Below are 14872 nucleotides of genomic sequence, written 5' to 3' on the forward strand. Positions count from 1 at the left end.
AGGCCACCGCCCAGGGCCAAGCCGGGACCCTGAAAGAAGGCAGAAGGTGGTGGCCACAGCCAAAGCCTGAGTCCTCGGTGCCGGCAGAAAACTGGTGCAGGCAGCCAGGTGAATGAAGGTCTATTGCACGAATCTTCGTGCAAACGGGCTACTAGTGGAGAATATGAGGAGTCAGCCGAAGGTGAGGCTGCAGTAGCAAAGGAGGAAAGTTTTATCTGTCAAGCCAAGAGTTTGAACTCTACCCTGAAGATTATGGGCGCTGTAAAAGGATCTTGGGCGGAGAACTTAACTTGATGGTTTCAGAGAATATAGGCTAGAGATTTAGGAGTGAGGTTCAAGCAAGAAGCATTGTTAGGAGGCTGTTGCAGTGGTCTAGGTGAGGAGTGATAAGAACCTGGTTTGCCCCTAGCTGGTTTGGCTCAGTGGATAGAGCGTCAGCGAGTGGACTGAAGGGTCCTGGGTTCAATTCTGGTCAAGGGCACATGCCCGGTTGCAGGCTCGATCCCTAGTAGGGGGCGTGCAGGAGGCAGCGGATCAATGATTCTCTCTCATCATTGATGTTTCTGTTTCTCTATCCCTCTCCCTTACTCTCTGAAATCAGTAAAAATAAAATAAAATAAGAAACACTGTGGGGAACGTGGGCTGACAGAGATTTAGGAGGTCAAATCACCAGAATTCGGTGGTCACTGTTGGATTTGAAGAGAGGGAGGGAGTAATCTAGGATAGTTACCAGGTTCCTACCTCGGGTAGTTGGGCCAACGGCAGTAGTGTTAGCTGACATGGAAGGAGAACAGGTTGTAAGGGGAGATGAGTTCAGCGTGGGGCATGTTGACCCTGAGGTACTTTTGTCACAGGCAGGTGGATATGTCCAGTTTGACAGGGAAGAGTTTACTCAAGAGTATATTTAGAGTTAGAAGCTAGAACAGCTGTGAAGGAACCCAGTACTTAAGGTGCCAGTGAAAACTTTAGGCAGTTAACAAGAAGGGGCTGTGAAGCGGAGGTAGTCAAGGGCAGCTTTATAGAAAAGGGGGGGTTCAGCAGACTCTTAAAGAATGGATAGAATTTGGAAAGTCAAAGAAGGTAGAAGAGGCAGCAGAAATGTAGAGAGGTAAGAATGTTTCAGACACTGAATATACCCATCCTGCTGGGCCAGATGGGTTAGGGCTGAGATCAAAGCTGGCCTAATGCAGTTTGCAGACATGTTTTGTTTGGCTTGCCTGGGTGGGGTTGGATCATGCAGTGTTCTAACTTTAGTTAGGTGCCAGCACTTGCACACAGAAGTCCAGATTTCTGCTGTCTTTTTAAAATAAAAGGGGGCTGGGAGGGGCTTGGCAACACTGGTGGTCCTCTGTGGGAATACTCCCCTCTCCAGCGGTCCGTTTCATGCACTGTGCCTGAGTCCTGCAGGTATTTGGGTATTTACTCCACTTCTGAGTTAAGGGTTGGTAGGTAATAAAGGTACAAAGATGGATTGGTGACAGATCAAGGAGAGCTTTTTTTATAATATATTTTATTGATTTTTTACAGAGAGGAAGAGAGAGTTAGAAACATCAATGAGAGAAACATCGATCAGCTGCCTCCTGCACACCCCCCACCTGGGGATGTGCCCGCAACCAAGGCACATGCCCCCGACCGGAACCGAACCTGGGACCCCTCAGTCCGCAGGCCAACACTCTATCCACTGAGCCAAACCGGTTTTGGCATCAAGGAGAGCTTTTAATGCTAAACTAACGAGTATAAATGTAGGCATCAGGGAACTGGTGAATAAGGGATTGATGAGATCAAACCATATATAGGAGGATTATTCTGGACCAGTGTGAAAATACAGGAGAACAGTTACCAGTTTTGAAAGGGAAAAGACAGATGTGATGGGTTGGCATAACCACGTAGGCTAAAAAATGCGAAATGGATGTCTCTTAAGGAGATGTCATCCAGGAAGGCTGCTAGTGCCACATGGGAGCCATCTGGGCCTTTGAACTTGCTGGGAAATCTGCTTTGCAGGCTCCCAGAATTCAGGCCAGTGTTTGGTGTAGGGGCGCAGGGAGTCTGGTTGTTTGAAACAGCTGTTTGTGTTTGTTGTAACATCTCAGTAGGAGTGCAGTGTGCTTTTTCTCCTTGTTGTGAGCACAGAGAGATGATCATGAAGAAAATGGAAATGCTAAGAGAGGTGGGGCGAAATGTGAAACTGTAAAACTCTGGCTGTGGGAGCAAAGCTTACGGTGGGTGCTGAGCTGTGTGTTGTCACCCAGTATAACACCTGCCTGGTCACACTGCCTTCTTAAACATTGTCGGGCTGTTGGCTTACAGTCATTGTTCTAAGCAGACTGTAAATGAAAGGAAAGGCCCCTTTAAAATAATTAGGCTAAAATTAATATCTGATCATTATTAGCTGTGTGTCAGGTACTCTTCTAAGTTCTTCCTACAGATATTTAATAATTACAGCTACCCTCTTGAAGTACTATTGCTATCTCCATTTACCAGCAAGGAAACTGAGGCCCTGGTGGTTAAGAACTTTCCCAGGGTCACAAGGCTGATAAGGCAGGCGTCCTCAAACTACAGCCCGCGGGCCACATGCGGGTGTTTTTGCCGTTTTGTTTTTTTACTTCAAAATAAGATATGTGCTGTGTGCACAGGAATTTGTTCATAGTTTTTTTTTTAAACTATAGTCCGGCCCTCCAATGGTCTGAGGGACAGTGAACTGGCCCCCTGTTTAAAAAGTTTGAGGACCCCTGCTGATAAGGGATGGAACCAGGACTTGAACCCAAGCAGTCTCTCTGGAGTCTTTTCTTTTCAACACTGTTAAACTGCCTCCGTATCGTAAGGTCACAGAAATAGGCAAATTCACAGGTAGAGAACCTTATGCTTTTATCCTGGAAGCTCCAGTACAGCTTAATCCAGAGCTGTTAGTTTGGTTCAGGCCCTCTTGGAGGAGCTGAAACTCCAGCATTGGTCCCTAAACTGCCTTTCAGGGGAGGAGATAATGTGCTGGGTCCTTGGGTGACCTTGAGAGAGCAAGGTTGTGTGGGGTGTTCACAAGGCTGTTCTCTTCCTTTAGCTAACGGATCAGTGTTAACTTATAAAGTGTGTGTTGGAAACCCTTCATTAAAAATTTAAAAAGACCTTTTAAAAATTCTCATTTCTTTCATGCACACTAAATCATGTCAGCTTTTCTTCATATGTTCTCACAGAGCACTTTTTATAAATATTTGAAGTTACAAGGGGCTGAGATTCCATTACATTGTAGAGACCCAAAGGCATTTGTACAATGCTTCCAGACCTGTCCCGTTTTCCTACCGTATTTAGTGTGGCTTCCGTCTCTTTGGTCTCCAGGTGAAATATGTGAACGAAAGGTTTAAAGATGAAACCAACAAGGAGGTGGTTCTCATGTGCATTGGCATCACTTCGGGAGTTGGACGGCTGCTCTTCGGCCGGATTGCGGACTATGTGCCTGGTGTGAAGAAGGTTTACCTACAGGTACTCTCTTTAGTCCTGTCCCCCAGCAAGATTATTCCATTGCCTAGTGTCTCATTATATGTGTTTATTTGCTCAAATTCTTCTGTAAAAATGAGGAATATTTTCTAGAACCTAACTTCTTCTAGCAGTTTTTCAAGGGCAAAATCAGTTATGAGTTTTGGGTTTTCAATATGAAAAACTGGTGATCAAACAGCAACCTTCTTTGTTTTGCCATAGAATTCCACCGAATCAAAATGTTTTTTGCCCATTCCTTTTTCTTAGAATTGTGGTTTTGGCATAGTTTTTATAGTCATGTGCCTTTTGCAATATCTTGTGAAATTCAGGGGTGTGCATGTTTGTCTTTTGAGCTTCCTTATTGCAAATTGCCTTCTGGGTATTGTGGAGTACACACTAAACAAATGCTAATTCTAAGAGCATATGGACCTCATCTGACAAGTATTTAAGTGACTCCTCCATACCAGACACTGTTATATGCTACAGATGAAACATGGTCTGTACCCTCAATTAGTAGCTAATGGTTTCATGGGAAGACAGATAAGTGTTATAGCACAGTGGAATATACGTATGCTAGATGGGTGCCATAGCAACATGGGCGCCAAGCATCTGAATCACTCGTGGGGGTGTGAGCAGGCCTCCCAGGCTGGCAGAGTGTTAAGTGAATAGTAGACAGATAAGGACGGGCAGGAAAAACCATATGTGCAAAGAGGTGCAGGTGTGATGGAGTATATTATGTCTGGGAAACAATGTTTGAAGCCTGATCATGATCAGTTGAATAAATGGAAATGTAGACAACGTTGCCCAAAAGCTTGGCTGTGGAAGGAAGGTAAAGGAGAGCCACAAAGGGGCTCTGGGGTTGGGGACTGAGCATGTCTGCTCACTCTACAGAGGAGAGGCAGTATTTGAGGAGGAGGGCCTTGAAGGAGAGCTGGAATTTGGGCACAGGAAAATGATTGGAAAAGGCATAGGAGAGTAATTTACTATGTGTGGATACAAAGTTGGACAGTGAAGAAGGTTGATAGGAAAAAACTGATTCATTTGAAATATGGTGTTGGAGAGCTCTACTGATACCCTGGACCACCAGAAAGACAAATGGGTCCTAGAGCAAATTAGCCTGAAACACAAGCTAGAGGCAAAAATGGCGAAACTGAAGCTCTCCTACTTTGGGCACATCATGGGAAGGCAGGGTTCTTTGGAAAAGACAGTAATGCTGGGAAAAACAGAAGGCAGCATAAAGAGGAAGACCAAATATGAGATGGATTGACTCCCTAAAGGAAGCCATAGGCAGGCGTCTACAGGAGCTGAGCAGGCTGCTGAGGACAGGACACTGTGGACGTCACTCATTCATAGGGGCGCCCGGAGGCAGAGCTCGCTCGGTGGTATGTAACACACACAGAAGAACTTCCGTTAATTGACGTGAAGTAATACCAACCACCACACATTGAGCACTTCCACGATGCATTGCCTCCTTTACTCTTCGCCCCTGGCCTTGGAGGAAGGTAATGTCATTTCCACGGAGAGAGGTGAACAGAGACAGAGAGGCTACCTCGCTGTGGGTGTCTGTGTAGGTCCAGGCAGACCGCCACAGGACGGAGTCTGCGCATACAGCTAGAAGGAAGTGTGGGACAGTGCCACTTTTAAAAGTATTTATTGTACTCTGACTATTCCCCCTTTTATTATTACCTAATTGTGGATATCCTGGTCAAACATTTAGCAGAACATTTGGTCTTGTTTTCTCAAGTGTCAAGGGAGCCCTCTAACGGACATTTGTTGCATGACAAAACTTTCAGCTTTTTCTTTTTTTAAAAAAATTTTAAAATTGATTTTAGAGAGAGAGGAGAGGCGAGAGAGAAGAGAGGGAGAGAGGGAGAAAGAAATATCAACCTGTTATTCCATCCATTCACGAATTCATTGGTTGCCCCTGCATGTCCCTGTTATTAAATAACAATACTTTATTTTTATTTAATAACAATAAAGTATATATAATTTCAAAGATAAAATTAAAAATAAATTATTTTACCAATTTTGAGAAAGAGAGAGAGAGAGAGAGAGAGAGAGAGAGAGAGAGAGACATCAGTTTGTTGTTCCACTTATGTATGCATTCATTGGTTGATTCTTGTATGTGCCATGACTGAGGAATTGAACCTGCAGTCTTGGCACACTCTAACTGACTGGGCTACCTGGCCAGGGCTAAGAATCAAATGTTTGATGAATGAATTTGAGCTGATATTCAAATAACTAGTAATTTATTTATTTTTAATGTATTATTTTTAAAAATATATTTTTATTGATTTTAGAGAGGAAGGAAGAAGGAGAGAGAGAAACATCAATGATAAGAGAGAATCACTGATTGGCTGCCTCCCTGCATGCCCCCTACTGGGGATGGATCCCATTGACTGGAATCAAACCGGGACCCTTCAATCCATAGGCTGACACTCTATCCACTGAGCCAAACCAGCCAGGGCATAAAGAAATAGTATTTATTGAGCAATGACCAGGTGCAAGATCCTTAAACCTTGTAAATATCTAGTTCAAAGGTGGCTTGTACTGATTCTGACTTCAAAGAGCTTACAGGCTGGGAAGGAAAAATAGTTACTTTCTTCTGGTTTCTTCATTACAGTAATTTTCAAGAATTTTTAAAACATGCAATACCTGTCCTACCAGTGTGGCTCAGTTGGTGGAGCATGAGGCCATGCACGCGAGGTTGCCTGTTGGCTTCCTAGTCAGGGCACATGCCTGGGTTGCTGGCTCAGTCTCCAGTAGAGGGCGTGCAGGAGACAGCCGAATGATGTTTCTCTCTCACCTCTCTCTCTCTCTCTCTCTCTCTCTCTCTCTCTCTCTCTCTCTCTCTCTCTCTCTCTCTCTCTCCATCTCCCTTCCTCTCTCTTTCAAGTCAATAAAAACATATTTTAAAAAATAATAATAAATAAAACATGTAATACCTGACTACTTAGGGCACTGACCTCTTTTCACTTAGACTGTCAAATAAAAAAAATGACAACAGCCCTAGCCAGTTTGAATAGAGTGTTGGCCCGAGGACTGAAGGGTTTCAGGTTTAATTCCAGTAAAGGGCACATACCTTAGTTGCAGGCTCAATTCCCAGTGCCAATTGGGACCGGTGTGGGAGGCAACCAATTGATGTGTCTCTCTCACAATGATGTTTCTCTCTGTCTCTCCCCATTCCTTTCACTCTCTCTAAAAAAATCTGGGAAAATATCCTCAGGTGAGGATTAACAACAACAACAACAAAAATGACAACAGCCAACACAACAATAGGCATCCGTGTGAATGAACCCAAATTATACCTATTTTTTGTCAAAAAAATTTTTGTTTTGGCCCTAGCTGGTTTGGCTCAGTGGATAGAGCGTCAGCCTGTGGACTGAAGGGTCCCAGGTTTGATCCCAGTCAAGGGCACATGCCCAGGTTATGGGCTCGATCCCAGTAGGGGGCGTGCAGGAGGCAGCCAATCAATGATTCTCTCTCATCATTGATGTTTTTATCTATCTCTCTAACTCCCTTCCTCTCTGAAATCAATAAAAATATATTTAAAAAAATTTGTCTTGGAGTGCCACTGAATTTTAGTAATTAGTTTATGTGTGCCATGAGATGAAAAATGTTGAAAATTACTGCCTTAACAGAGACACTGAGAAAGTGCTAGGGGAACTCAGGGAGTTGATTAAGGGAGTTGATTATGTATATAAAATCAAGGTGAATGGGGCAGGGGAGGCGACTAAGCAGTACCTTCTTAAAAGTTCTAAACATATTGCTCAGTGATTGTAAAATTCACTTTTCCTGACAGCAGAGTTGACATGTGGTGTCTGTCCTAGGTGCTCTCCTTTGTCTTCATTGGTCTGATGTCCATGATGATTCCCTTGTGTAGTGTCTTTGGGGCCCTCATCGCTGTCTGTCTCATCATGGGCCTCTTCGATGGATGCTTCATTTCAATTATGGCCCCCATTGCCTTTGAGTTAGTTGGTGCGCAGGATGTTTCCCAAGCAATTGGATTTCTGCTTGGATTCATGTCTATACCCATGACCGTGGGCCCACCCATTGCAGGTAAATGTAATCATTCTCCAATAATTATATTAATTCATAGCATTTTTACTACAGGTCCTAAGTCTCACTTGTATGTAAATGTATAATTTATTAGTTACTAGTCTTTTGTTTTTTGTGTGCAACAAAAAGCCAAATACAAAATGCCACGTATTGCATGATTCCATTTATGTAAACATCCAAAATAGGTAAGTCCATGGAGGCAGAGAGTAGATGTGTGGTTGCCAGGGGCCAGAGGGAAGGGGATAAAGGAGTAACTGCTTAATGGGCTTGGAGTTTTGTTCTGGTGTGATTAAAACATTTCGGAACTAGATAGAGGTGGTGGTTGCATAACATTGTGAATGTCCTAAATGCCATTAAAATGGTTAATTTTATGTTACGTGAATTTCACCTTTAGAAATCTTCTGAATGATAGTATAAAGATTTCTTATTTCAGTATTACTTGGGTGCTAATGTGAATTTTTATGATAAGAAAATTTGATAAAATTATGATAAAATTTAAATGTATGTACTGTCCTCTATTTCTGGCATGTGAAGGGCTCGTTAAAGTTCAGCTCAATTCATTGCAGTCAATCAGTGATTCTCATCATTGATGTTTCTCTCTCTCTCTCTCCCTCTCCCTTCCTCTCTGAAATTAATAAAAACATTTTTAAAAAGTTTAAAAACACAAAGATAACTAATTAAATTGGATTGTTAGATAAATTAGATACAAGGAGTATGCTAAATAACAGGTTCAGAAGCACAACCCTAGGATCTGTTAGAGTGCCATACATAGATTCTCATGTTTTCCTCTCATGTGGTGACAAACCTTAGTTATCTTTCCAAAATGTATTTAACAACCTTTTCCTTCCTAACTTATATTTATCATTTTTCATGATTTTAAATTATAATTTTTAATTGTTTCATGTTATTTCATAAACAAACTAGAGACCCGGTGCATAAAATTTGTGCACTGGAGGGGGTGTTCCTCAGCCCACCCTGCACCCTCTCCAATCTGGGACACCTCAGGGAATGTCCGACTGGCAGTTGGACACCCCTCTCACAATCTGGGACTGCTGGCTCCCAACCACTCACCTGCCTGATTGCCCCTAACCACTCTCCTGCCAGCCTGATCAACGCCTAACTGCTCCCCTACCAGTCCGATTAAGCCCAACTGCCCTCCCCTGCTGGTCTAATTGCCCCCAACTACCCTCCACTGCCAGCCTGGTCGCTCCTATCTGCCTTCCCCTGCAGGCCTGGTTGCCCCCAACTGCCCTCCCCTTCCAGCCCGGTCACCCAAAACTGCTGTCCCCTGCCAGCCATCTTGTGGCGGCCATCTTGTGGCCACATGGGGACAGCCATCTTGTGTGAGAGCATGATGGTCAATTTGCATATTACCTTTTTATTATATAGGATAGGCCCAGAAAAGGTTTGAAACGGTAGACATTTTGCAGTGTCTATGAGAAGTTTGAGCTTGGTGGTCTATCCACCTTTACACCATGTGTCAGAATGCCCCAAATGGCCTCTGAAGGGTTTTGAAAAAAACCAAAGCTTAGTTGCAAATATGTTTTTCCATGTAATATTTTGGTATAAAAACCCAGAGTCCTGTAGTCTGTGATGAGATTAAAGATATGAGCTCTTTTCCTTCTTGATATCAGAAAAGTTTATATTTCAGACACACTTCCTAAAAACGCTATCTAATAAAAGAGTGATATGCAAATTAACCATCACTCTGCTACACCCGCAAGCCATGCCCACAAGCCAATCAGGAGCAAGTATGCAAACTAACCCAACCAAGATGGCTGCAGCCACGGAGAGAGCAGGAGCCTTGGGTTTCCCAGCAATGGAGGAAGCCAAGCTTTCCGCCTGCCCTGGTCTGCCTCGGCCTCCACTTAAGGCTACAAAGTTTCAATTATAGAAGATAAATAAATACCAGATACCAGGGCCTCCGCTTAGGTCGCCAGGGGCGTGGTAAGCCTGCAAACCACCACAGGCCCCTCCCCCAGGCTGCCCCATGCCCCAAGGGAACCCTCACCCTGATCCAGGACACCCTTCAGTGCAAACCAGCGGCCCCCACCCATGCACCAGGCCTCTATCCTATCTAATAAAAGAATAATATCAAATTGACCATCACTCCAACACAAGATGGCTGCCCCCATGTGGACACAAGATGGCCGCCACAAAATGGCCAGCAGGGGAGGGCAGTTGGGAAGGACCAGGCCTGCAAGGGAGGGCAGTTGGGGCAATCAAGCCTGCAGGAGAGAGCAGTTAGGGGTGACCAGGCCGGCAGAGGAGGGAAGTTGGGGGCAACCGGGCCTGCAGGGAAGGGCAGTTGGGGGTGACCAGGCCTGCAGTGGAGGACAGTTAGGGGCAAACAGGCTGGCAGGGGAGCAGTTAGGCATCAATCAGGCTGTCAGGGGAGTGGTTAAGGGGTGATCAGGCTGGCAGGCAGAAGTGGTTAGGGCAATGAGGAAGGCAGGCAGGTGAGCAGTTGGGAGCCAGCAGTCCTGGATGGTGAGAGGGATCCCAGATTGGAGAGGATGCAGGTTGGGCTGAGGGACACCCCCTCCCCCCCCATGCACCAATTTTGTGCACCGGGCCTCTAGTGTTTGATAATCTGAGATGTTTGAACTAGTTCTGCTGAGATGAAGTCATTAGGTTGGAACTACGCAGGCCACCACTGTGACTGATCTGAGACCCTGAGAGCCCCACCTGTTTTCTTTTGGTGACAGTTTTCTCCCTTCCCAGGGTTACTTCGTGAGAAGCTGGGTTCCTATGACGTGGCATTCTATCTCGCTGGAGTCCCTCCCCTTATTGGAGGCGCTGTCCTTTGCTTTATCCCATGGATCCATAGTAAGAAGCAAAGAGAGATCAATAAAACCATTGGAGGAGAAAAGATGGAGAAAATGCTGGGTAACCAGAACTCTCTGCTGTCAAGTTCATCTGGAATCGTGAAGAAAGAATCTGACTCTGTTATTTAATGCCTTCTATACCTCCACCAGACTGGATTTGCTTTCCGAAGTTTAAGCAAGTTTCCTTTTATATAAATTGCAAATTATTTTTTTAATCACATCCTAAGGATAGCACAATAATGAGAAATAGAACATTTATTACTACAAGAACCATTTTTTGCCACCGAATAGCTAACATTTCCATGAGTCTGAGGACAGACTCTGGTCCATGGAAACATCTCTGAAAGTTAAATATTATGAGAATTAGACCTATCTCAGTAGAAAGCAACTTTGGAAACTGTGAATGCTGTTTAGCTCCTACAAATATTTAAGAATACCTCAAGCTATACTGAAAAGGTTGCAATTTGGTTTGACTGGAAATATTGTTTGTTGTCTCACATGCTGTTTTTAGTTCTGGTATCTATTTAGATTTTAATTTCTTTTGCTACTTGGAGACTTTTTACAAAATTTAAGCCTGGCTTCTAGATAATGTGCTATCTACCTAAACCTCAAGTGTGTGTGAAAGCTGCTTTTCCTGCTGTTAAATAGGCTCTGACAGGAAGGGGTTCTGACTTGCTCTAGTGTCAGAGATCTTTTTGGAGCAAATACTAGCAATGTATTCAGACCCAGTATGTGAGATTCCTGGTCATAAGGGCAGAGCAGTTAAAAAATCAGGCATTTCTTCCATTTACGTTTATTCCCTTTGGCTTTGCAGTATGTTTTACTGGAGTAGCCAGAAACGCATCAAATTTCTGAATTTGTTTAAATTATAACAATAAAGAAAAATAGAATGAATGAAAGATACTCTGGCAGTTTTAACATAAAATATTTCTGGCTTCTGAATTTGTTAGCACTGGGACCCGATATCTAAACAAAGCCATATTGAACATGTTGTCAAGTTGCAGTTTCAGGCACAGTGGGGGGAAAAATCTTTGTGTTTGTAAAGAAAATATCTATTTCTGATAGATACAGTTGCTCAAATTGGTTTATGAAATTAATGGTTCGTGAAAGGTTAGAAGCATTTATAAAGAGAAACAACTCCTACATTTCCAAAACTTTCTGGCAGAAATTTGCATTTGTATGTATTTCTCCTAGTGTGTTCCCCAAAACATTCTTAGTACTTTTTTCTATTTATACACAGACAATTGAAAGCAAGCTATTAGAGTTTAAGTATCTAAAATTACAACCAAATCATGTCATGACCCAAGCGCATCTACAAAAAGCAGGAACACTTTCCTCATCCCTGAAGTTATACATTTTTGTTTCTTATTTAGTGGTTAAAAGTTAATAATATGCAAAGTATATTTAAATCTTAAATATGGATGTTTATTAGATCTTCTTCAAATGTAGCTTGTTCATCTGGGAAGAACGTTGTCTTTTTTTTTTTTTTTTGAAAGAGACATCAATTTGTTGTTTGACTTATTTATATACACTCATTAGTTAATTCTTGTGTGTGCCCTGACTTGGGATTGAACCCACAACCTTGGCATATAGGGATGGCACTCTAACCAACTGTGCTACCTGGCCAGGACAAATGCTGTCCTTTTCTAAAGCACCTCTAGGATCCACCTGTTTCTAAGTTCTTTGTAAGGAAAGAAAGTTAGTCTGTTATGTCCTTACTTTACTTTTCAGCTACTATTGTTTCTGAAAGGCAAAGCACTTCCATTCCTTGTCTCTAGCTGAGGATGGAGATGCCTGGAAAGCATATGGACTTAGAGTGGATGGGGAGCAGGGAGGTGTGGCACACAGGAGGTGGGATAAAGTGAGGCTGTTCATTAAACAGCGAGAAAACACAATAATTTTCCTTTCAGAATCAACTTTCTTATCTTCAGCCTTGAAAGTTCAAAGTATATAAACACTAAATGTAGAATCTATTTTTAATAGGATTTTAAATAATTTTGATTGTGAAGACATTCAACAACTTACTGTGGCCATATACACAGTTGCAACTTACTCCTTCAAATATGTCCATATTTCATATTCAGGGACTTAGGTAATTTGTTTTTTGGAAAGTTCTGTTACAAAGAAAAGGAAAAACCCTATATTTGAACACACTGCCCATTTATGTTCTTATTTTAAACTTTTAGAAAATGACTTAGAAATGATAATGTAATAAGTTATCTGGTTTTTCATTTATTCATGCCCAGTTATAAAAACATAATTTCCTCATTATCAGTGCTTTTGAGATCAGCAAAAACATAAAACTAAGACCAATCATCATGCCTGCCATTATAAAAATTTTTACAGTTTTTATAAGACTCCTAGTACTCCCACCTACAATTTTACAGAAAGAATAATTCTAAAATAGAATATTTACTCTGTAAAGATCTCCAAAGTGCTTTTCCTTTCAAAATTTGGCTGATTTTAGGGGGAAATAAAATGTAATAATCTGAAACTCAAAGACTTGATCTTGCTTTGTTAGTTCTCATAATAAAAGAGCAAAGTGACTTAATATTTATAATAAAACTTAGATCTCAGAATACTGCACACATATTACACTTATGTAGTTTTCAGTCTAATGCAATGAGTCAAACAGAATCTATAACACCAAGAAATCCCCACCACAATAGAGCACTGTGCTGTAATATAAGTCAAAAAGAAAAAATATAAAAGGTAAGATGCTAAATTCCATAAAATGCATATTTAGTATTATGTTGTTTGGTACAAAAAATTTTAAAAGTTCTACAAACTAAAAAAATGAAAAATACTAATATCCATAAAGATTCGTGTTTCAGACAAAGAAATATTACTTTAATCTTTTAGTTAAAGTAAATCCTTTTCAATTTCTGAAGTGTTAGTATTGTAATAAAGTGACCAGACAGGCTTAAATTCTTTTTTGATTCAATTCAGACACTTCTTTGAGAGAAAAAGAATAGAGTCAGAACTCTACTTTCTAGCACATCATCCTAATTCTGATAGGACTCAGCAAATTCTCACATTCAAAAGGTCCTTGCATTTGAGGCCAGCACTTACAGAAGAAGGGGAGCAATTAGTATTCCTCTTTACAGAAACTCTGGGTCAGATACACAGGTAACAGATACCCAAAGATCTTCCAGAAACGTTTTGGTTAAATTTTATTGCAGTGGATATTGTTGGTATCCATCCATTTCAGTAATAAACCCACCCAGGTTATTGATACTTTATTCAAAATTTGTAAATCTCTTTGATCACAGTTGCAATGCTTAGTCTACAGCCCTACTACAAGACTTGTAATTTCCACTGAAAATTACATAGTGATTGCATTAAGCTTCCAATTCTATTCATAAACAGAAACAACGCCTCGTTTGCATTTCATGATCCATATATTATCTGATTATTCATACTTGCAGACGATCACCTGGGCTCTAAGTATTGAGAAACCTTTAATGCTACTAGCTTCAACTTCTCACACTTTTTAAAGTAAATGTACACTTAGTTGTAAAGTAAATGATCTTTACTCTTTTCATATTATCTTTATCCTTATCATCCTTTTACTTCCTCCTGTCCTTCAAAACATCTGCTGAAGAGTCCATTAACATCCTTACTTAATTCTACTAGCTGCTTAGCTGCACTACTTCCTGATCTCTGTGGTGGCAGAGGCTGGAGCCCCATTCAATTTGTGTGACCTGGAGAATGGCTTGCTCTCGGTCGTCAACTTAGAGTTCTCATGGTCTACAATGAAAAAACTTTAAAATTATGCGATTAGAATTTGGGGGGAAACAAGTTTCATATAATTGGCATCTTTGGTGATAACATATAAAACTTCATTTAAATGTTTAAGGTAAATGCTTTGAGAGAAAAGATTGTCGGGTTCTTGGCATGAATACGTTTGGAGGACACGTTTTTTAACTTTGCTTTTGCTCTTCCTTTAAAGTTTTGCTAAATCTTAGTCCTGAGAGCACATCACGGAGGAGGCCTTGGATTTAGTGAGCCTTTGGGGTGCAGTTCCCCACGAACCTGCCTTAGGCTGGGGCACACTTGGGGAGCTTAGAGGTACAAGTGGAAAGTTTAATTAGCTCCAGTTTTTAAATATGTAAACAATTTAAGTATTTAAAACTTATTTAAACTCTTTAGAAAATTTCTAACACTGAAAGCTTTATTGTTGCTGACGTAAACATGAAGGAGCACTTTTCTATATTAGATTAAAAGTTGTTGCTTTTACCCATATGTGAAAAGTAAGAGGAAGTGCGCTTTATTACTTTCTTTTTACATCTGTATTATTTTTTAATTTGAAAGACAAGTGTTGTCTTGGCTGATAGGAAAGTACATCATCCATATAGTTTAATGAACTCCTTAAAAAAACTCAAACCTTTTGCTTTGTTTTTAAAACAAAAGAACAATTTGCCATTCATAATGGTGACATGGTAATCCGTGGAAGGCAGGCTTGCTACTTTACTGGTAACCGTTAATTCTGCTCATGTTCTACTCACTGATGTTTG

The 14872-nt window shown here is 41.4% G+C and overlaps 1 protein-coding gene across 1 annotated transcript in view; it reads left to right on the forward strand.

Moving 5' to 3' along the window:
- Positions 1-11192, forward strand: part of SLC16A10 (solute carrier family 16 member 10) — a 93214-nt gene extending 82022 nt beyond the window's left edge. Inside the window, exons 4-6 of the mRNA XM_008158924.3 lie at positions 3331-3474; positions 7299-7527; positions 10252-11192. Of these exons, the coding sequence (XP_008157146.1) occupies positions 3331-3474; positions 7299-7527; positions 10252-10484 (606 nt within the window). The 3' untranslated portion in view covers positions 10485-11192. The remainder of the gene's footprint in view (positions 1-3330; positions 3475-7298; positions 7528-10251) is intronic.
- The last annotated feature ends 3680 nt before the right edge of the window (positions 11193-14872 follow it).

The sequence above is a fragment of the Eptesicus fuscus genome, chromosome 10 (genome assembly GCF_027574615.1).
Source record: "Eptesicus fuscus isolate TK198812 chromosome 10, DD_ASM_mEF_20220401, whole genome shotgun sequence".
NCBI lineage: Eukaryota > Metazoa > Chordata > Mammalia > Chiroptera > Vespertilionidae > Eptesicus > Eptesicus fuscus.